The sequence below is a fragment of the Carassius auratus genome, chromosome 9 (genome assembly GCF_003368295.1).
Source record: "Carassius auratus strain Wakin chromosome 9, ASM336829v1, whole genome shotgun sequence".
Lineage (NCBI taxonomy): Eukaryota > Metazoa > Chordata > Actinopteri > Cypriniformes > Cyprinidae > Carassius > Carassius auratus.
The window spans coordinates 3,395,808-3,417,458 of record NC_039251.1 but is presented as its reverse complement, the minus strand read 5'-3'; the positions used below and the strand labels follow the sequence as shown (position 1 = coordinate 3,417,458).

The following is a 21,651-nucleotide window of genomic DNA, read 5'->3' as shown; positions in this document are numbered from 1 at the left end:
ACTATAATAATATTTATATAAAACTGTACCTGAGATCAGTGTTTGTATCTCCACTCTTAAACTGTCCTGGAGGATCCATAGACGCATCACTCCTCACAGACACACAGCTGGACTCTGCTTCTGATCTCTTCTGATCAACTGAACTATAACAAAACAGATTTAATTCTTTATGATGGTAATCATTTTAAAGGCTTATTTTAACTTTAAATCCAGACTCAAAAACACCCATCTCTCATCATTGAAGGTGATTTAATACAGTGTTTCTTCAAAGTACCTGCATCCTGGAGAAAACTCTTGATCTGTGGATGTTTGTGTGTCCTCCATGATGAAACAGAATCTGATCTCCAGCACTGACTCTGAATAGAAATGACAAACAAACTCAATAATTCAGCTGAACGGATCCTGAGAGAAACAGATCATGAGATACACATGTTCAGATACACAATGTTAGTCGTTTGTTAACAAATGATCAAATAAACCACACACAACACCAAACACCAATCAAACCACCTTCATCTGCTGGAAAAAGAAAATATTAAACGTAACAAATAAACATAGAGGACATATAAAAATAATCGTCGTTTAAATGAAATCTGAAAGCGGAAGTCACTGTAAAGCACTCAGCACTCACCTTATTTACACAGATTCACAAAATCCACCGTCTTTCTATGAAGCAGCTACACGACAATCATACTTTAGTTCCTCTGAAACACTTTGAAATTCCGTACAGAATCGATGCTGGCTGTTTAAATGGAAAAACATCAACTCTGAACATTTGTTTCACTTTTGATTTGTGACGCGAAAAACTGACGTCACTTCCTGAGCGCGATCTCTCATCCTGTTCACGTTTGATCCAGTTTTACAGGCTTTCACGTCTAACATACTAATAGAATACATTATATCAAACTTCAAGTTTTATATATATATATATATCGCTTTGCCTGTAGTGTGTAAGGGAGCGTCATTAGTCATCAGTGGGAAAACGTTACATGCCCGTTTTAGCATATAAAATAAAATAAAATAAAATAAAATAAAATAAAATAAAATAAAATAAAATAAAATAAAATAAAATAAAATAAAATAAAAGCTTTTATACAAAAAGGAGCAGAGTTTATTAAATAATCCTAGTTGCTTGTTTCAGTGCTCAGACTTCATCTGACCAGTGAAAATGAACTGTTCCTTCAATAAAGTCTTCTGAATACAAGGCAGAACACACAGGACAAGATACCTCACAAACAAATGCAGGATTAGGTGTCACAATTACGTAATTATGTAAAATAGGCGCAATTATAGTAGTAGTAGTAGTAATAATAATAATAATAATATAATATATATATATATATATATATATATATATATATATATATATATATATATATATATATATATATATATATATATATATATATATATATATATATATATATATATATAAAACCAAAGGGGAGGTATATCTTTTTGAGAAGTTAAACTGGGATATGCATGATGAAATTGAACATCCTACGTCTTTCTCTGACCACATGCCTGTACGTTTTACTGTTCCTCTCATTGGACGCACACTTAAAAATCCATCACTGGCACATTTAACTCGTTGTCTTACCCAACGCTCTAGTGAAGATTTTTCCACAGCCTATCACGATGTACGTAACTGCCTGGAATCTGTCTCTACCCTGCATAACCTGGATGCTGATGCACATCTTAATCTTTTTTATTCCACCTGCGCAGATATCATGAATTCTATTGCACCTTTGAGGTACAAAAATCACAAGCCTGCACCAGTGCCCTGGCACACTGGCACTACACGTACCCTTAGACGGGTATGTAGACAGGCGGAGCGCCAATGGAAAAAGGACCGTCTGCAGGTTTCGTATGAAATCATGCAAAATGCCTATAAGGTGTTTCAGAAAGCTGCAAAGTCTGCAAAATGCAAACATTTTTCTGAACTTATTTCTAATAATTGCCATAAACCTCGAGTTCTCTTTGCTACTATTAACTCTGTTTTAAATCCACCTGTGCATCCCTCCTTAGAGCCCTCTACTGCTCTCTGTGACAATTTTGCAATGTATTTGTTGATAAGATCACAATTTTAAGATCTCAGTTGTCTAACTCAGTGTATACACATGATGTTCCATTATGTTCCTCCATCTGGTCTGAGTGTGAGTCGACTGATCTGGACACATGTAATGAAATTGTTGGTCATTTAAAACCCACTATCTGTCCACAGGATGTTATTCCACCTTCTTTCCTTAGGCAAATTATGGACACAGTTGGACCTTTTAATTAACAAATGCCTGTCAACTGGTTCCTTCCCTAACAGTCTGAAAGTTGCTGTGGTGACGCCATATCTTAAAAAAACTTATCTCGATCCTTCCACTCTTTCTAACTATCGTCCTATTTCTAATCTACCTTTTATTTCGAAGATCCTTGAGAGAGTTGTACTGGTTCAACTACAATCATACTTATCCGTAAATTCTCTCCATGAAACATTTCAATCTGGTTTTAAAGCTCTACACAGTACTGAATCTGCTCTTTTAAGAGTGTCAAGTGATATTTTCACTGAAACTGACTCTGGGAAATCAATGGCCTTAGTCTTATTAGATTTGAGTTCTGCATTTGACTTAGTTGACCATGAGGTCCTGTTGCGACGTCTGGAGACATCCGTGGGTTTTCGAGGCGTTGTCTTGCAGTGGTTCCGCTCTTATCTGAACAACAGATGTTTTAGTGTCTATATTGGTCATCAATCCTCCACTAGTGTACCTCTGAACTGCAGAGTCCCACAGGGATCAATCCTCGGCCCCATATTGTTTATTCTGTATCTGTTACCTCTGGCTTCCAGAAGCAGCTGGGCAGGATTTGTTGTGAAAACCTGGCAACCCTGATCTGAATGCACGTGCTAAATATATACTTCTAATTACAGGATTGTCTTTACTGATGAGATGTGCCTGAAAATGGCATTCGATTTTTTGCACAGCCCTACTTTAAACCCCCTAGAACAAAGAAGGGGAACGTAACAACTGTCTCACCACTAACTGATCTGCTAAGCACTACAAAGAGGTTTATCTGGACACCCAGATGTGAGTATGCTTTTAATGCAGCAAAAGACTTACTCTGTAGTGCTCCGATACTCAAAGCCCCTAAATTTGATTTAAATAAGAAGTTGATGCCTCAACTACAGGAGCGGGTGCAAGACAATTTCGGCATAGAGCATCCGGTTTCATTCTTTTCTAAAAAGTTCTCAAGGTGTCAGCAGAACTATAGTGTTATTGAGAAACTAAATGATGTATTGGTTTCATTTTCAATAGTATGTGTTCTATTACAGTTCTGTGGCTAAAACCACCTTCAAAATGTTCTTCCAGGAACCAGTAACAAGACGTTGTTTCTTTGAAGTCGAGATGGAGTACTGTATGTTTTAAAAATGAGTGTGTTAACAGATACAAATTTAATTCAATAGTATGCATCCTGATTTACATACGATAGTAAAAGATGGCTGTAAATATTGTTCTTTGAACAAGTAACAAGACAAACTGTATGCATTCTAAATTAATTAATTTAAACTTCTGAATGTCAAACTTGGTCAGGACAAGTGTAATATGTTCCTCTAGAAAGCGGTAAACTGCACAATCTTTGTATTGCTTTGCAAGCTTTTTCTCAGTCGGTATATTTTCAACAACTTTTGTTTTATGTTTAAACAATATATACCAATTATTACAAATTATATATTTATTTGAAGAGAAATAATGCTTATATATAAGCATCCATGAGAGTAGCACCTGCTTGTGAAAATGACTAACTGGAACTTTACTTAATTCAAAGTTGCATTGCAACAAGAAAGCAACACCAGCCATCTTTTCAAAGATTAGATGAAGAATTAAATACCACATTTTATTTTTGTATTGAAAAGTCATACAACATTTTACATGCTAGTAAACATATTTGTGAATCTTTGGGGGTATGAAATAGATGTTGCTCAATCATATTAAAAATATACACATCATTTCTTCAGAGAAATAACTGATGACATACAGTACGGACTTGAAGCTTTCTTTCAAGATGTTAAGTTTTTCATTTCAGTACAGAGCAATATATAGTAACAGAGGCTATTGAGTTATTCTTTGTATATTGAAATCAATTTCAGATACTGACTGGTTCATGTTTAATAATTCCTGAATAATGATGTTCATAAAGAAAAAGATTATATTTTGTGTTTGATCAGTCATCTGTGTCAGTGGTGTGCAGCAGACACACAAACACCTAAACGGTTTAAATATATCTCTTATCCTGCTCAAAAAGACCAAAAACATTCCAGATAACATGAAGTAAAAATTAATTTCACATTATTTTCGGGTCGAAGCATGATTTAAACAGTTACAGCACATTCACACGCAATCGCTTTCTCAATAATGCATTCAAACAAATGTAATCTTACAGTGTTACTTCATTTGTATCTGATTTTGAATGAGCAGAAATCTGTAAGAAATGCATTGATCTGTAGATAAAATAAAAATGTACTGTTATTTTCATCACAAACAAAATTTGCACAGCAGAATACAGTAATTATATTAATGCTGACATCCATGTTATTAGTTTGGCATGTGGTAGAAAAAAAAAAAAAAAAAGTTTGCACACAATAGCCTAAGCCACTTTGAAACTTATTAAAAAAAATTTTTTTTAATATAGGCTACGTTATGAACATAACATTTCAACAGAGCGAAGGCGGAGCAGTGTTTCTGGTATCACTGAGGGCGGAGTGGAGTGGGAGCGGGAAATTGTGAACCCGGAGCAGAGCTGGAGCGGAGTGATTATTAAATGCTCTGAGCGCGGAGGGGAAATTGTTGCCACTCCACTCCGCTCCCATACTCTGGTCCCAATACGGCTGTTGACTCTTGCAGCTCCAGGTGTTTGAACTTTGGTTCGAGGGGATCTCTGTGTTCTCCTTTTCCTTGTCGAGGTAAGCAAGGCTAGCCTCCTTGTGTGCGCTTCTCAAATGTACTTTCAAAGTCGTAGGATTTTTCCCTTTCATAAATTGTCCTCATATTTTACCACCTTCCACTGCAAGACACTTGCTCTTATCTGACACACATCATATTCAGAGTAATCCCAAATATGACTCTGCCACTTTCTTCCAACTTTCGGTAACACCATGATGCATGATATTAAATATGATTCACACCTTAACAAAATATACACATTTAACACCCAATAAAAAATTCACACCCCATTGAAATTCCTTTACCTCTTACAGAACCCACACGCCGAACCTTAACTCTACACATCTTCTTTACAGCATTCACACTCTATACAGACACCACAGCTGTAAGTTAGACTACAACATTCACACCCTATAACAGTTACTAAATTTACCTGTACAATAACCTCCTCATCTGGACTGAAGCAGCACACATTCAGTGTAAGAGTAAACACATGACATAACATTATTTCATATTTGAATCACAGCTTAAATAGTGTTTTGACATCGACAACCCAAGTGTATTTTACATGGAAGTAAATTAATGCCAAATGTATTTTAATTAAAAAAGCTTATTGAATTACAAGAATTGAAAAAATATGCATTGCAATAGCCGTACCTGCATTTAAATGCTTTGAATTTTTAAGTCTTGCATAATTATGGGCTGAAATTCAACATGGTTGTATATTTAAGACATGAATATTTCAATTAAAAACATTTAAAACTGATTTTCATAATCAAAAATTCAAGAATTCATATTCACCTTTCAGATTTCACTTCCAAAATATTCGATCTATTTAAAAATACAACCTATAATATTCAACAGGCAAGTTTCAGTCCATTTTATTTCGCTTTACAAATTCGCTTCCACAAATTCAGTGGTTCAAATTCGACAGTAAATTCACCGTTTCACATCCGGGAACAACAGGAAAATCAGTAGATTACCGATCACAATCTCATCTGCTGTAAATCGTCTTCACCGGCAGGGGGTGCAAGCGCTACTTTGTCTTAACAAGCATCAACGAAACCGTCACGAGAGGCCTTCATAAAACATCATTTGACGAAATGGACCGAGAGGTGGGTACAAGTTATGATTTTATAGGTCAGTATGCTGTATTTATATGCGGAAAATTAAGATTAAGACCCAATTCATTGTTTACTCAAGAGTCTAACTGATTCCTCTTGTTACCCCGAGTACGCAAGCTGTGTTTTTTTTTTTTTTTTTTTACTACAAAGGTGACATATTGTGATCAATATAAATCCATAATTCTCTTGCCTGTGGTTTTTATATATTTTTTCAAGTAAAACCACTATAATACGCTGAAATTGAGTGTATTGTTTGGTTATGTTTGGTTAATGACAATATACTAAATAGCACCATTTTTATATATTATATAGGACCATTAAATACAACCCAACCGCAATTATAAAATAAATCTGCCACTTTTAAATTAAGTTACATTTCTACCAGTATATTAGTTAATCTCCGTCTTTTAATTAAATAGGACTTGTCACTGCTATGTCCAGGTAAGGGCTTAATTTCTCAAAAGCATCGTAGTCATAAGCAGATGATAGAACTAATGTCACAGTGTTTCCAGCAGCCTTACACTTTATTCATATTCTGCCTGCAGGCCCCGCTTTAATCGCGGGAGAGAGAGAGCTCCGGTAACGGCTGCTCTGAGCTCACAAACACTGCCGTATCGAGCATTACATGCTAAATGAAATAAAAATGAAATCGAACATTTTCTAAACGCAGTCAGTTTCCTTCTGAAATACAGTGATGAAAAACGCCCACTCTGGTATTTGATTTTGAAACTTGCAGTGGTCATGTTTATTTAATGAAGTCAAAGCCTTTTTGAAAATCAATTTTTGGCGGTCAGTTTTCGATGGTTTTCAGAAAGACAGTTCTGTATCTACATTAATAATTTTATATCTATGTTGACGTAATATTTTTTAAGATACTTTCCATCTTCCATCCATGCCGTGTTTGTTTTTCACAAGGGAGACAATGAAGTGCTGAGATCAGCAAGGCACCTTTTGGCACTTTTGACACAAGAGAGAGCTGATGGGTCTTCTACTAGTCAGGGTATAAACAGGTATTGCTTTTTTTATTATTAAATGGCAACACATACATTGTGGTCAAAATGTAGATTTTTGTTGTTGTTTGGTCTGTCAGATCATCTCATGTTAGAGGCCAAACTCCGGGGCCATCTTCTGTCCAAACAGAAATGACCAGGTAAGTAGAAACTGTATATAACAATCCTCGCCTATTATGAATCGTAGGTCTGTTCTGACTTCCAAGTTACAGTTTTTAAAACAGGTCCTTTCCTGGATTGTTCTCAAATCGTAGAGGAAAACGACGTTTCACTGGACCATGTCCTGTGCCCATAAAACCCAAACCATTTCAGGTCATGTTCCATCTGCTGCCAGCCCAATGTGAGCGGTCCCCTAGTGCAGTGCTTCTCAAACTGGGGGTCGCGACCCCTCGGGGGGTCGCAGGATGATTTCAAGGGGTCGCGAGTTGGTTTGAAAAAATTCTGTATTTTCTGACTACAAAAAATATTTTTCAATACTAAAAAATTAAGATTACAAATAAATATTTTTTTTGATTTCTAAAGACAGAACTGATTAGAGATTTAAAAAAAATATATATAATGTCGTGACTCTAAGATAACGTCACCCTGCACCGACTGATCGCGAGTTATCAATACTGCACGCAACTGCTCGTGGAAACTGCAACGGCAAGAATGGATAAATTTGTAATTTGCAAGGTTAGAAATGTTGAGAAAATTGTGGACAGCCTGAATCATCTGAACCGTGTACCTCTACAAAACACAAGAGCTAGACCCGTTCTGACCAATGTAGGAAACGTCGGAAATATCAAGAGGAATTCATAAAGTATGGATTCACTTGCTCTTCTGTCAACGATTTGGACCATTCTCAGTGTGTAATCTGTTCAGAAGTGCTTGCCCATGAAAGTATGAAGCCTGGAAAAACGCAGAGACATTTGGAGACGAGAAACCCTGCTTGTGTTGAAAAACCTATAGACGTTTTTCGCAGAAAAGAGAAGGAATTATACAGATTCATATTTGTGTGAGCAGACTTTTTCAGCTGTTACGTACATGAAAAAAAAATACAGATCACGTCTTGATGTTGAGGATGATCTGCGAGTAGCCGTATCCAACATCAGGCCACAGATTACACTTTTGTGCACCGAAAAACAAGTGCACCCATCCCACTGTAAGGTAAACCTAAATACAGTAAATATTATGAAAGTTTGTTTCCGCCACGTCAGAAAATATTTGAAAAGATAATTTTTTAAATCTAAAAAGTGCGAGTTTAAATCTTGCTATTCTGACTTGGTTTTTCATAATTGTGAAATACAAACTTGCAGTGTGAGTTATTAAGTTATAAATGGTATAAAATCGCAATTACCTTTTTTATTTTGTTATTCTGCAAACAAGCTTCAAAGATGTTTTATAAGAGAAGTCTGCTTTAGTGTGTTAATAGGAAATGTAAGATCTATCTATTTATCCATATATACTGTATATATATAAGGGGTGTAATGGTACACTAACATGACTGTTCAGTATTAACCTCGTTATTGAAGTCATGAAGTTACAGTCAGCTGTGCAGTAAAGTATACAAAGAGAGCACTCTCCTGCACATTACTATAATATTAAAGGGATCGTTCACCCAAAAATGAAAATTCCTTCTTCATTTACTCGCCCTCAAGTTGTTCCAAACCTGTATGAACTTTCATTTTTGGGTGAACTATCCCTTTAACAGAACCCAGAATATTAAACTCAGTTGCCTTTTTTTATTTTTAGATTTAATAATCAACACTCAAATAAATACTATAAAGAGAAACATGTAAATTGCACTTAAGGCAGGTTTTGATACATTTATAGTCAGAATACTAATCATTGTTATATAGCTCAACACGTTTAGTTTTAATTCAAATTTTCTTAAATTTTTTGCAAGTATCATGCCTTTATTGATATTTTTCCATGGTTGAAGCACTGGCTGCAAGATTACATGTAAACAAAGATTGTCTGTTATTTTTCTTCTGCTATTTGTTCTGTTGTAAACAGCGTTGCATTATCATGTGCTGTGCCTTCTGAATCAGAGTGTGGATCTATGACAGACTTTATTCATTATCTGACTATGCACTGAACCGTGTCGTCCATACCGTGATGGTTCAGGCCAATTAAATGTACCGTTACACCCCTACATAGTGCTTAACAAATTTATTAGACCACCTGCCACAGAGAAAACAGATATTTTAGAATCTGTCAAAACTTGTTTAAAACTATTTGACAATAATACTGTCATTTATTAGGCAAATAACAAACTGAAAATGTAATATTTGGTATGCAGTCCAAATGCCAAGCTGGCTTTCATTGTTTTATGTGCAGTACTTTTCCACAGTCTCTGATGACTTCCAAATGATTTCTAGTTGTTCCTAAAGACTTGCTTTTGATTAAACTTTTGTCCAATCTACTGTATCTTTATGAAATAATATGAAATCCCCACATTCATCGGGAAGAAGGAGGCGGGAACCGGCGCACAATCAAATTACATTTTAATAATACCAAAACAAACAAAACAGCGCACCAGCCCCTCATGGACGACTGATGCGCACAAATAAAAAGCAAAACATAAAATAATGTCCCAGGCCTGGTCCTCTCTCGTCCTTCACGGTCGTCGCTCCAGTTTTATATCCTTCCATCTCCTCCGTGGGACTCGAGACCGGTGGTGGAGCGCAGGTGTAGCTCATCTTCAATCACTACACCTGGCCTCACTCCTCGTTCCCACGCCTCTCGGCCCCGCCACACTCGCCACACTTTCAATCCATTAAATCCCTAATTTGTTCAATAGAATGCAGTCTATACTTTGACTTGGCCAACTGTGACTAAATAGCTCAGTTTACACAAGCTGATGTATTAACATTACAATAACATAAATTATTTTTAGTTAGTTTTGGGCAGCTGTGGCACTAACCTTACATTGTGTGGTGGTCTAGTAAGCGTTGTCGTAGGCTATATATATCCTTATATTATTATTATATAGAACATTTGTATTAAACATGTTGTATTAAAGCCGATAAGTGATTGATTATTTCCCTCAGCAGAGACACTTCAGATGTGCACTGTTCACAATGATGGTTTTGAATGTCTTGATCTATTATTTGAAATCACTTCAAAAAAGTAAAATACCATTAATGCAACATGTGCAGCGCAAGTCTGGCAAATAGGCTACATTTAATTAATGGTGAGACATTTGTTTGGCTCTCAAAAATTATATAAAGATTTAGATTTTATGGCCAATGCATTGGTTATTGGCTTTCAGATACAAAGAATTATCGGTATCGACCAGAATTTTCATATTGGTGCATGCCATATATATATATACATAACTGTTGTTGGTGTTTATACTTTTAGGGGGTTGGGGAAGCCGGAAGCTTTCACTTGTGGCACCTGCAGACTGTGGGTACACAGGCAGGCTTATCAAAACCTCCAAAATAGGGGAGAATTCTGTCCTCTATATAGCTCCAGTACAAGATGAGCTCGATGTCACTCCCTTGCCACCATCATCAGAAGCAGTCCGAGATATGCCTAAAGCAATGTGCAAAAAATACTGCACCCACTTCAGATCCTCACAAATCACATTAAGACTTGTTCTGATGTTGTTGTGGTCGAAGATGGAGATGAAAGTCAGGATGAAACTCTGCATGATGCACAACATGTGGAAAGTGAAAAAAAGAGCAATGAACAGGTAAACTCTCTCAGTATTCTTGCATTTCTTGCTAAATGTAGTTGGTCAAATCCTGTCGTTGAGGCAAAAAAGTTATTAAGAAATGGTTGGTTATTCTATATTATAGGCTTGCTGTCCTATTTGTCAAGAAGAAATGCCCCTTGACATCTTGGAAGTTCATGCCAGTGAATGTGGGGAAAGGTGTGCATGCCAAAGAGTATTACTTTTGGCATAAATAGAAAAATATTTATAAAAGTACAGTACTCTTTACCTCATATTAGAAGCAGAATTTTAATTGTTGTTTTTTTTCCCACTTTCCTAAATTTTAGATCTATGGATGATGAAAATAACAACACAACTGAGTTGTCATGTATGGATAATGAAGTGAACGACACTGCTGAGTTTTTATACGTGGATAATGGTACCGGTAATTGAATTTTTTTTTTTTTTTTGTACAGTGCAAAAGAGGATGATGTGACTGTTTTTGACATTGTTCTGTTGCTGACATTATAAATAAGTCTTTATTTTTATAGTCTATCTTGAATTTATGGTAAACAAGTAGAGATGGAAAAAATATATACACTTCTATTGATGTGCAACAAAGCTCTTTTGATTTTGCATGATTGTTTATTTTTTTACCAGATTGGAAAACCCATCCGGATCCAAAAGTAGCTATGGCTTTGTACAGAAAGGAAATTCTCAGACTGCATGAGACAGAGAAACCTCTTTAAATGTGTATGGACTTGAGAACGTGTGCTGAAGAACAGGAAAGGCAACTGATCAACTTCTACAAGCAAAGAAATGTAGAGTGGGCCTGTCCTGTCAAATGTCAACTTGAAGGTACAGCCTAGAGAAAATGAAACTGTGTATGCTATAAAATGTGCAGCTTATAGTGTATCCATGATGTCAGCTTTAATAACTGTATTTTCATTGATTTTAGGGGATGCTGCAGTTGGTGATGGAGTCACCAGACACTTTTTTTCTACAATTCTTGAAAAACTGAAGTATGGTTTCAGTTTGAACTTGGGTATGCAGTTAATTAGTTGCACTGAAAAATGTACATTTTTTGAATTAGTTATTTTGATGGGATTTACTAAAGCTGATTTGCAGTTGAATTAACAGGAAACACAGGAGTTCCTTGCCTCTTTGAGGGACAGCCAGACCTCTTGGTGCCCTCATCCTCACAATTCCTCATTGAAAGTGACCTCTTCCTAGTAGCGGGGAGAATGCTAGGTCATTCTTTTCTGCACGGCGGCCCATGTCTCGCAGGGCTCAGCAGAGCTTTTGTTCATGTTCTACTTCAAGGTTCTCAAGATACTGCCACTTTGCAATTGGAGGACTGCCCAGATGTTGACATACGGGAGACCATCAACTTGGTGTGTGTGTGTGTGTGTGTGTGTGTGTGTTTATTTATTTATTTGAAAATGGTTTGGAAAATGGTTTGACCTATTTGGAATGTAATGCTGTTGCTGGTATGTATGTGTGTTACAAATATTTGTATTTTTAGCTCAGTGGACAGTCTCCATTGAATGAGGACCAGTCTAGTGAAGTCCTGGATCTTTGTTTGTCTTGGGATCTTCCTGGTCCAACAGAAGAAAACAGAAGGTGGCTTTACGAACGTCTGCTGTCACATGCGGTAACTAACATTTGTGGATTGTATCCACTACCCTCATTTCTATACATTTCAATTATATTTTGCAACTAATTTTAATTGAATACATGGTAATGCATTTTGTATTATGCTTCTAATGGCACTGTTACACAGGTGTATAATAGTTTTTTACTAATTTACTGTTTAGATTGTGTGTGTTTGTGTGTGTATATATATATGATCTTTTAATTTTTATCAAAAACCTTGTTAGTATGTTCTGTCTGTGTTGAAATTTTAATCATCCAATTAATTTTTTACCATTTCTTTGTATTTTGTAGGTTCTCGGGAGAAGAGTACGCCAAATCAAGCAACTGAAACGAGGACTGAAAGACACTTGTGTTTGGCCTCGTCTAACTGAGAGGAAGGATGTGGTATTCTTTCCCAAGGAATCGGAGGACTCATGCACTCCTGAGGTAAGGCTTTCTTCTCCAGAAGAGGACTACAAATAGTTTTTCCCTTAAACATGATATCAATAGCCATTTTTTGGCAAACATGAATACATGACTGATTATAGACTCTCGTTCTGTCTCTTGTTTAGATGCTGCTTTCACACATCTCCTGTCCTAGAGAGAGTGATGACGAAGATGATGAAGAATACTCAGCTGATATAAAGGAACGGATCACAGGGTATTTAAAGCAGTTCATTGAGACAGGTATGTGCATTGTCAACATTCTTACACAGTTTTTTTTTAAACAGCAGTTGAAGTACAAGTGTAAAAAGCCTAATGTATGAAGCTAGTCTTCCAGTCTCATTTTTTCTCAATGCTAATAATGGCTAGCAGGTGAGCGGAGGCAAGGCTTTTTTTATCCTCAAACAGCAACATTACACACTAACTAAAGTTGAAAAAGTGGAAAAGCATAATAGGACCCCTTTAATATACGGTACAGTATATTCACATAGCTATGTGAGATAATGTGCTTGTTAATGATTGTTGATGAACTAGTTACATAAAGATTAACAGATTATTTACTGTAAATCGAAGTGCTTACAAATGTCATTAAACTTGGAATTTATATGATTATGCAATTTAAATAACATATTAATTCATAATCACAGCCTATAAGGTCATTAATTTAATATGTTTGCTCATCTTTTGTTGTGGTGTGTATTGTTTTTGTTTTTTTACCAATCATTAAATTATTGTTTTTGCTGTGCCCGATATGAAGTTGAAAATATTCATAATTTGTAAATGTTTATTATTAATCATTTACTACCTTTGTGTGTGTTGGAGTTAACGCTAATGAAACAATACTTGTGTAAAGGGTGGTTAGTTAAGATTAGACTCCTTTACCAACCCTTAAAGCTACCCATACCAGCAAACCTGTCCCTAACCCGTATCCCACCTCAATAGCAGCTCGTGTGTTTGCAATAGAAGATGAACATAATAAGTACATTGTACATAATATTTTTTGACGCAAGTAGTTTAAGACACCTAATATAAAGTGTGACTTGTTCATTCTTATATTCTTACATTTTTCTCTTAAACATCCAGATCACTCATAGCTACATTTCCTTTTTGCATTTGTACATTTGTAAATGTAAAAAAGTGCATTACTGAATATATGAACTGGAGTTTGATGACATTTGTAGATTTTCAAGAATTTTTGTGTAAAATTGTGTCATTACTCACCCTCGTTCCACACCCATAAAACTGCAGTTCATATTCGAAACACAAATGAAGATCTTTTTGATGAAATCTGAAAGGTTTCTGTGCCTCTGTTGACATCTATACAACTATCAATTAGATGCTTCAAAAAGTTTCTAGCGATCGTAAAACCAATCCAAGGAATAAAGCAGTTTAGTTCAAGGGCTTCTAAGACCAGTTTGAATTTAGGGGTGAACGATCCTTTTAACAAGCACATCTCATATTTATAGCTATGTATGTTCTCACGATTTGATCATTATATAATGCTTATTAAGGATTTATTAAAGTTATTATAAAATGTAGGGCTGTAGTACTCGAGTCCGGTCTTGGACTCGAGTCCGGACTCGAGACATTTTTCTGTCGTCTCGGACTTGTCTCGGACTCGTTGAATTTGCACTCGGACTTGTCTCGGACTTGGCCATTGGACTCGCCAAGTCTTCTAGTTGGTCTCGACCGAGTCCAGCAAAAAAATAAAATAAAAAATGTCTCCTTCAAAACAAAACCACATTTGCATGATGTCGCGACTGAAAATGTGTGGAAAACGCTAGGCGCGCCGCTCTCCTTATTTCCAAAGCACTCTGTAATCTGCGCTCGCGCTCCAGTGGCGTCTGCTGTTGCTGGGCAACCATGACCCGCTCTCCATGATGACGCAGAAGTTTCAGCAAAGAATAAATGGATTTCCAGCACTAAACATCCCTTGCAGTAGCTCTGCTAATCGATTCATTTAAAAATGGCTATCCTTGAACAACTATGATCATCTGTTTCTCCATCTTAGCTTTCAGTATTGTTCCGGGAAAGGATGTGCATGACCAGTGAGTGGTGCACTTACTGCGACCTGAAAAGTTTAGATGTTTCTAATTTAATTTTCTACCTGTTAGATTGTGTTTTACCTACACCTAGATAGCCTTTTTTTTTTAATCAATAAACGCGTATTAATGTATAGCCTTATGCAACAATTAGTACATATGTAAATTTTAAAAACTTTATATATGACATTACATATTTACATTTTCATGTAACAGCCAGTATTTGTATCTGTAACAATCACAATTTTTTTCCTATCTGCATTCGGATACAACATCGTACAGTTACTTGATAAGACTGTTATGACTTTTTATATATTTTTTCGTAGTTATCACTGAACAAGTATGTCGTGTTAAACTGAAATAATTATTAACTTCTAAAATAATATTTATCATGCAAGCAGAGAGATGTCATGACAAACGTTTAGTGATCATTTGAACACGACTGAATCCATTCAATGCGCACATTCTCATTACGCAGAACACTTTATGCGAGTCTTAATGTTAATGAACTTCACTAAACAGATGTGTGTGTTCCGCGCAAACCAGCAAAAGGTAAATATGCAAACATGTAGGACAAGTAGACAATGTATCCGTATCGAAGCTGATTATTAGCCTACTCTTGAGAGAGAACTGGTTTGGTTTTTGAGAGACTGAGACGCGCAGCGCTGCTGTTTGATTGGTGAGCGCGCTATGCTTATTCCATTCATTCGTATCATGGTAGCCTAAGCTTTCAATATTTGCCTTTTAAATATATACAAATAATATAACGTGTAGCTATGATGTATTCTTATAGGTAAAATTACTCTTGCAACGCTCTGATTTCTGAGAGATAAACAGAGAGGCGACAACAATGCGGTGTTTGATTTGCTCTCTTTTCACTCATAAAGTTTACATTCATTCACTTCTGGCGCTGATGCCCTGGCTCACCTGTTATCTAGCAAACACCAGACTCTGTCAGCTTTAGCCGAGTATTCAGGCAGAATTATTCATTGAGCGTTATTCGTTTTTTAAGCCATTATCCGTGCCATTCCGAATAAGGTATTCGGCTTCAGGCACAACCCTAATTATTACATTACATATTTTATTTTTACATGCAACATAGATAAGGTCATATAGTAACAGCTCCATGCAATATTGTAATTCTAAAATTCACGTGGTACTTGCAAACACTTTGTATTCATTATGGTTAATACATGCTGGAGTAGTCGATTGTTTCCGACAGTGCTCGACTAGTCTATGCAAGCACTAGCACAGTATGACAAAAATTTCGCTGTATTTATGTGCACATGTCCAGTAGAGCCAAACGTATCCATTCTAGCCTTGCTGCACGCATTTGTCATATCCCGAGCTTTGCGTGTGTCTGTGCACTGTGCCAAGGCATCTGTCATATACATTTTTGACCACAGATATAATGTCAACAAAAAATAAAGTACATAAAAATTATTTGACCTTACAGTTCCAAACTTTGTTTGTTTATCCAAGTTTAGCTCCCAGGGTCGGACCGGGGGTAAAACCAGTACTCATTAGCAAGGCCCCAAAGGAAGAGAGGGCCCTTGAAAAGTATGAATCTGAAATATATATTTTTTACCTGGATACTTTCATGGGTGGGGGCCTTGGGGGCCCATCAGGACTGCCTATGCATAGGGCCCAGGATCTTGTTTAACGCCCCTGTTAGCTTTAACCCTAATTATACACACTTGAACCTAATCAAGCTCTTACTAGACACATTAATCTTCCAGGTGTTTTATATGAAGGTATTTTTGATTCAAATTAACTGAGCACCTGTGGCAGTGCGATTTGTAGTTGTAGAGAAAAGCCACACATGTGTATCAGTAAATTTGAAGTCACAGAGATAAATGTTTTAAGAGTTGCAAACCTGTAGCCTTTTTTTCTCTCCCACAAACACAACACAACAGTTACACCTTCTCAAATTCTTCATTGCAGGTGCACAAATCCTATTCTACAAATCACACATTTAGAAACTCGTACGCTCACATTTTTGAAACAATTGCTGCAGTGAATGTGGTGCAAAACGCATTTACACACCCGCATCAAGAAATGTGCAGTCGTGGAGAAATGTTGAACATCCGCAAATCAGTACGTGAATTCATCAAATGAGAGTTGCACACTTGTAGAATATTTTCTCAGAATGTCTTGTATATTTTTCTAACACAAACACAAAGTACATAACTACAGCTTCTTGAATCTGCTGCGATGAATCTCAAACACTGTTTTTTCGCTTTCAAGCGACAAGTTTCGCGCTCTCCCTTTTGCACCGAGATATTTGGTTCAAAAGTGATTTGTGCATCTGTAGAGGTAGTGGGCGGGACTGTTTAGAGATTACAGAATTTCAGCCAATCAGAAGAGCTACTGAGCCAGTAGATATACGCCCCAAGCAGTTTTACGCCCCTGTTGTTCCTCATGCGTCCAGTAGGGGGAGGCTGCAGACCTATGACCTACTGTAAAATGTATTATTTATATATATTTATAAACTGTTTTTATATACAGAGATTGACTGATATATGATGTTGTGAATTTATATTAAGTTATATTTAGATATTAACCATATTCAGGCCATTAGACATACAGTACTGTGTAATCATATGGATCCTAAATGAAATATTTGCTTTACAATTCACAATTGCTCGTTATACAGCAACAGAACATGTTCTACATAGCATTTTATGAAGACCAACAAAATTTAACAATTTTCTAAAGTTCCAAGGGTCATTTAAAAGAAAGACAATATTGTTGTTCACAAAAAAAATTTATTAACACCATGACTCCTGTAGATGACTCTCCAATGGTTTGCCACTCTTCTTTAATTGTTTCTTTATCCTGCGGTCAAAGTGATCCCACTCACTGATAAAAATAAATAAAAAAGCAAAAGTTGCATAGTGGTAGAAAACAATGGTTATTTATAAATAATGGCAGGATGTCATGTTTCAATTTTTTTTTTCTTTATAGGATCCTTACAATACCTTGCGTCAATGACAGGTCCTCGAAGGAATTTCTCCTCAGCCTCCAAGATGGACACATCTTTCACAACAGCAAGAGCACAGATGATGGACTACCAGAGAAAGATTTATCACAGCCCAAATAAGCCAAGCATCATTTTGCTTTTTTTTCAAAATCCAAAGTTCCTTTTCTATATTAAGCACAAAACTATTATTTTATAGAAATTATCTAACATTATGGATAAACTATTTGACATTAAAAACAATGTGAATATGACACCATGCAGAGCACAACTAACACACAAGACCATACCTCTGGAAAAGGGACATCCATAATGAATCTGATCTGGTCACTGTGGGTGTGTGTAGGTGTGCCATCCAAAATTGAAGTCATCTGAGTGTAGATAACATCAATTCGCTCCTGATCTTCAATGAACAATATTGATGGAACACTTGGAAAAAGTGTCAAGTCACTTTGATTGTTTTTTTTTTTTTTTTTTTTTTTTTTTTTTTGTCCATTGATGATAGACTGTGGTTAGTTAAGTTTGAGTCAGACAGAACATCTGACTCAATCAAGTACTTTTGCCTCTCGAAATAAACTGATCCATCTTTTGAATTGATATCGCTATTCTTTCTTATTTAATTGATCAATCTTTTATAAATAATAAATGTTGCATCATTACACAATACAATCAACAACAAGTACTTTAGCAGATTATTTAACATACCTCATCCGTATCGCTTCAAGAAGGTCTGCTGCTATCATACATATAGATATGGTCTGCTGTTCTTATAAATGACTGGGCTCATATACTAATATACTGCCTCCCCCTACTGGACGCATGAGGAACAACAGGGGCGTAAAACTGCTTGGGGCGTATATCTACTGGCTCAGTAGCTCTTCTGATTGGCTGAAATTCTGTAATCTCTAAACAGTCCCGCCCACTAACTCTACAGATGCACAAATCACTTTTGAACCAAATATCTCGGTGCAAAAGGGAGAGCGCGAAACTTGTCGCTTGAAAGCGAAAAAACAGTGTTTGAGCTTCATCGCAGCAGATTCAAGAAGCTGTAGTTATGTACTTTGTGTTTGTGTTAGAAAAATATACAAGACATTCTGAGAAAATATTCTACAAGTGTGCAACTCTCATTTGATGAATTCACGTACTGATTTGCGGATGTTCAACATTTCTCCACGACTGCACATTTCTTGATGCGGGTGTGTAAATGCGTTTTGCACCACATTCACTGCAGCAATTGTTTCAAAAATGTGAGCGTACGAGTTTCTAAATGTGTGATTTGTAGAATAGGATTTGTGCACCTGCAATGAAGAATTTGAGAAGGTGTAACTGTTGTGTTGTGTTTGTGGGAGAGAAAAAAAGGCTACAGGTTTGCAACTCTTAAAACATTTCACTCTGTGACTTCAAATTTACTGATACACATGTGTGGCTTTTCTCTACAACTACAAATCGCACTGCCACAGGTGCTCAGTTAATTTGAATCAAAAATACCTTCATAGTTTTAAGGCCAGTTGGAGCTAAACTTTTCAGGACATTGGCCATCCAGGATGTAGTTTGGAGACCCCTGTCCTACAGAGTTGTTACTTTGCACATGCTTTTTGATCATTACAAATAATAATGTAAAATTATTTTCTTAGAATAGGAGATATGCTTTCTCTCGCATCACAAACATTATCAGTAGTTAAGTATGTGGTCTTGAAGAGGACCCTTTTTTCTTTCATTTGGACTCGGTCTTGGACTTGGACTCGAAACTTTTGGACTTGGACTTGACTTGGACTCGAACCTCTTTGGACTCGGTCTTGACTCGGTCTCGACTAGTCCTGGACTTGGACTTGACTTGGACTCGACAAAGCCGGACTTGACTACAGCTCTAGTAAAATGCTACCCCATCTTTAAACCCTCTGAAATTCCATTATATGAATCTAATCACAAATATCACAAGGGAAAGACTAGAGTTTGATTTTCTGAAGGAGTAAACAATAAGACAATTATAATTTTAGGGTGAAATTCTATAATTTCTGTTATTTCAGCATCCAGCAAGGACTTAAAAACCTTCTGAAGTTCTGGGTCGGATGGGAGCAGATGGAGGAAAATATGGCTGTGGAAATTGTGAAAAGTGATCTCCCAAAATCCTCTAGCTGCTTCTGTGTTCTCCGGCTCCCAGGGCACTACAACAGTTTCCAGTCCTTCACCAAGGACTTGATGATGTGCATTGGCACAATGTGTAGTTTTTAGACACATGCACATGTTACATTTGTTACACAGTGATACACACTTTTATTAAATGCTGTTACTGCACTTAGGACCAATGCTTTGTTCAAACCCAGCTTACAGGTTTTTTTCTTTTTCATTTTTGGGATTGCTTTGTACATGATGCTTGTTGATCATGTTGCTATTTTTTGATACTATGCTATAAGATATAGTACATTAAGTAATTGGTTAATGTTCTGTACACGCAGTCACTTATACTGTCAACTTGTATCGTTCCACAATGGTTTTCTTCATGCATGGGCTCATGCAGTGGTATAGACATTGTTGTTCCATAACTTGTCGGAATTTGCTAAATACCATTAAGTACTTTATTCTTTTAAAGTATTAGAATTTATGCAAAATGTATATTTAAACATGTTCAATGGAAGTACAAATATTCAAAATAAGTCTATTCTTGAATAAAAAAATCCATAATCCACTGTGCTTATGACTAACTGATGGAATGGTCAAATTAAACAAGTACAAATTAAACAAAAACAACATTCTTACATACAGGTTTTTTTTATTCAGATACTTTAACGTATTGAGTACAAATATGAATTCTTTCTTAATTGCTTCTGCTAGAAGTCTGCCTCTTTAAGGCTAAAGATGACAATCACATTTATTCCATAATCGATTGGCAAAAATGAAGTGCAGCTAGATAGATGTCCCAGCCAAAAGTCTGTGAAGGTCCTTTGGGGTCAACATTTTCTCTGAGTGCTTCTATTCGCTCATCAGTCGGGGGACATTGGGTTTGAGGCACAACAATGCTGGAATGTGCATCAACATCAGTCCACTACTCTCCCAGTCTATCTGTGGTGTGCTGAATCCCTTCAAACAATAACACAGCATTTTATGTCACAAATGAGATACCAATTACAGTTCTGAACATAGCAATAAAGTTTCATCAATGCAGTATAAAAATGTAATATCTTGTATTGAATACAGTGTGATTACTCAGAAGTTTTTACTGTCAAAATCCACAAACATAGCTCTATGTCAGGCTCAGGTACAGCATTGCGGACACTTCCCATCACCCACAGCTGGTTAGGAGACATATTACCCTCTGTGCGTATTGGGTGATTGTCCCAGGTGTTTCGGAATAGGTTGAGATCATCTTGAAGCCGTGGGAGAAATACACAGTGGCAACAGAACAGATGAGTAAGGTCAGAAATATTAAGGTGGCCACCTTCTTCCAAAGCATGCAGAACATCGTAGTAGACATTTGTCACTGATGACCAGACGTCTATCCACAACCTCTCTATACTGAAAAGAAAAGTAATATGTCAGTTAAATCTAACATTTTTAGGCAGATGTTATGTACTGGTTGATAAATCATAAAGTGGGTAATAATAATAAAATTGATTTTCAACAAAACTATTTAACTCACCGCTGATTGTGGACGCTCTTTCCTGAAATAAAGCTTCCTCTTTCTGTCTCACGAACTGTGAACATCAGGCGAGCCACGTCCACATTTTCGACACCCTGATCTCCTCGTACCCTAAGAACATGGATGTTTAAGCACTGAGATTGAAACGCATTTCTCAGAAATGTTAAATTACTCAATGCAAAATTCATAAACATAAGCTCCTGTTTTA

The 21,651-nt window shown here is 36.4% G+C and overlaps 2 protein-coding genes and 1 long non-coding RNA gene across 5 annotated transcripts in view; 2 read left to right on the top strand and 1 right to left on the bottom strand.

The window, feature by feature from the left end:
- LOC113109173 (NACHT, LRR and PYD domains-containing protein 12-like) overlaps positions 1-21,651 on the bottom strand; it is a 1,059,377-nt gene that overhangs the window by 41,807 nt on the left and 995,919 nt on the right. Inside the window, exons 1-3 of one of the 3 annotated variants that reach the window (XR_003292853.1) lie at positions 632-792; positions 275-356; positions 30-143 (exon numbers count right to left, since the gene is read on the bottom strand). The gene's annotated coding sequence lies outside the window, so the exon portion shown is untranslated. Of the gene's footprint in view, positions 1-29; positions 144-274; positions 357-631; positions 20,885-21,116; positions 21,320-21,443; positions 21,555-21,651 lie in introns of those variants that run through there. The other 2 variants (XR_003292858.1, XR_003292854.1) reach the window with 2 other exon arrangements.
- LOC113109254 (uncharacterized) lies at positions 6,062-7,456 on the top strand. The gene is made up of 3 exons (XR_003292908.1): positions 6,062-7,062; positions 7,143-7,202; positions 7,287-7,456. It is a non-coding gene; the product is annotated as an uncharacterized LOC113109254 (long non-coding RNA).
- LOC113109208 (G2/M phase-specific E3 ubiquitin-protein ligase-like) lies at positions 11,420-20,278 on the top strand. The gene is made up of 7 exons (XM_026272866.1): positions 11,420-11,563; positions 11,664-11,750; positions 11,846-12,099; positions 12,231-12,359; positions 12,653-12,787; positions 12,913-13,027; positions 19,834-20,278. The coding sequence occupies exons 1-7, from the start codon at positions 11,455-11,457 to the stop codon at positions 19,860-19,862; spliced, it is 858 nt and encodes a 285-aa protein (XP_026128651.1). The 5' UTR covers positions 11,420-11,454; the 3' UTR covers positions 19,863-20,278.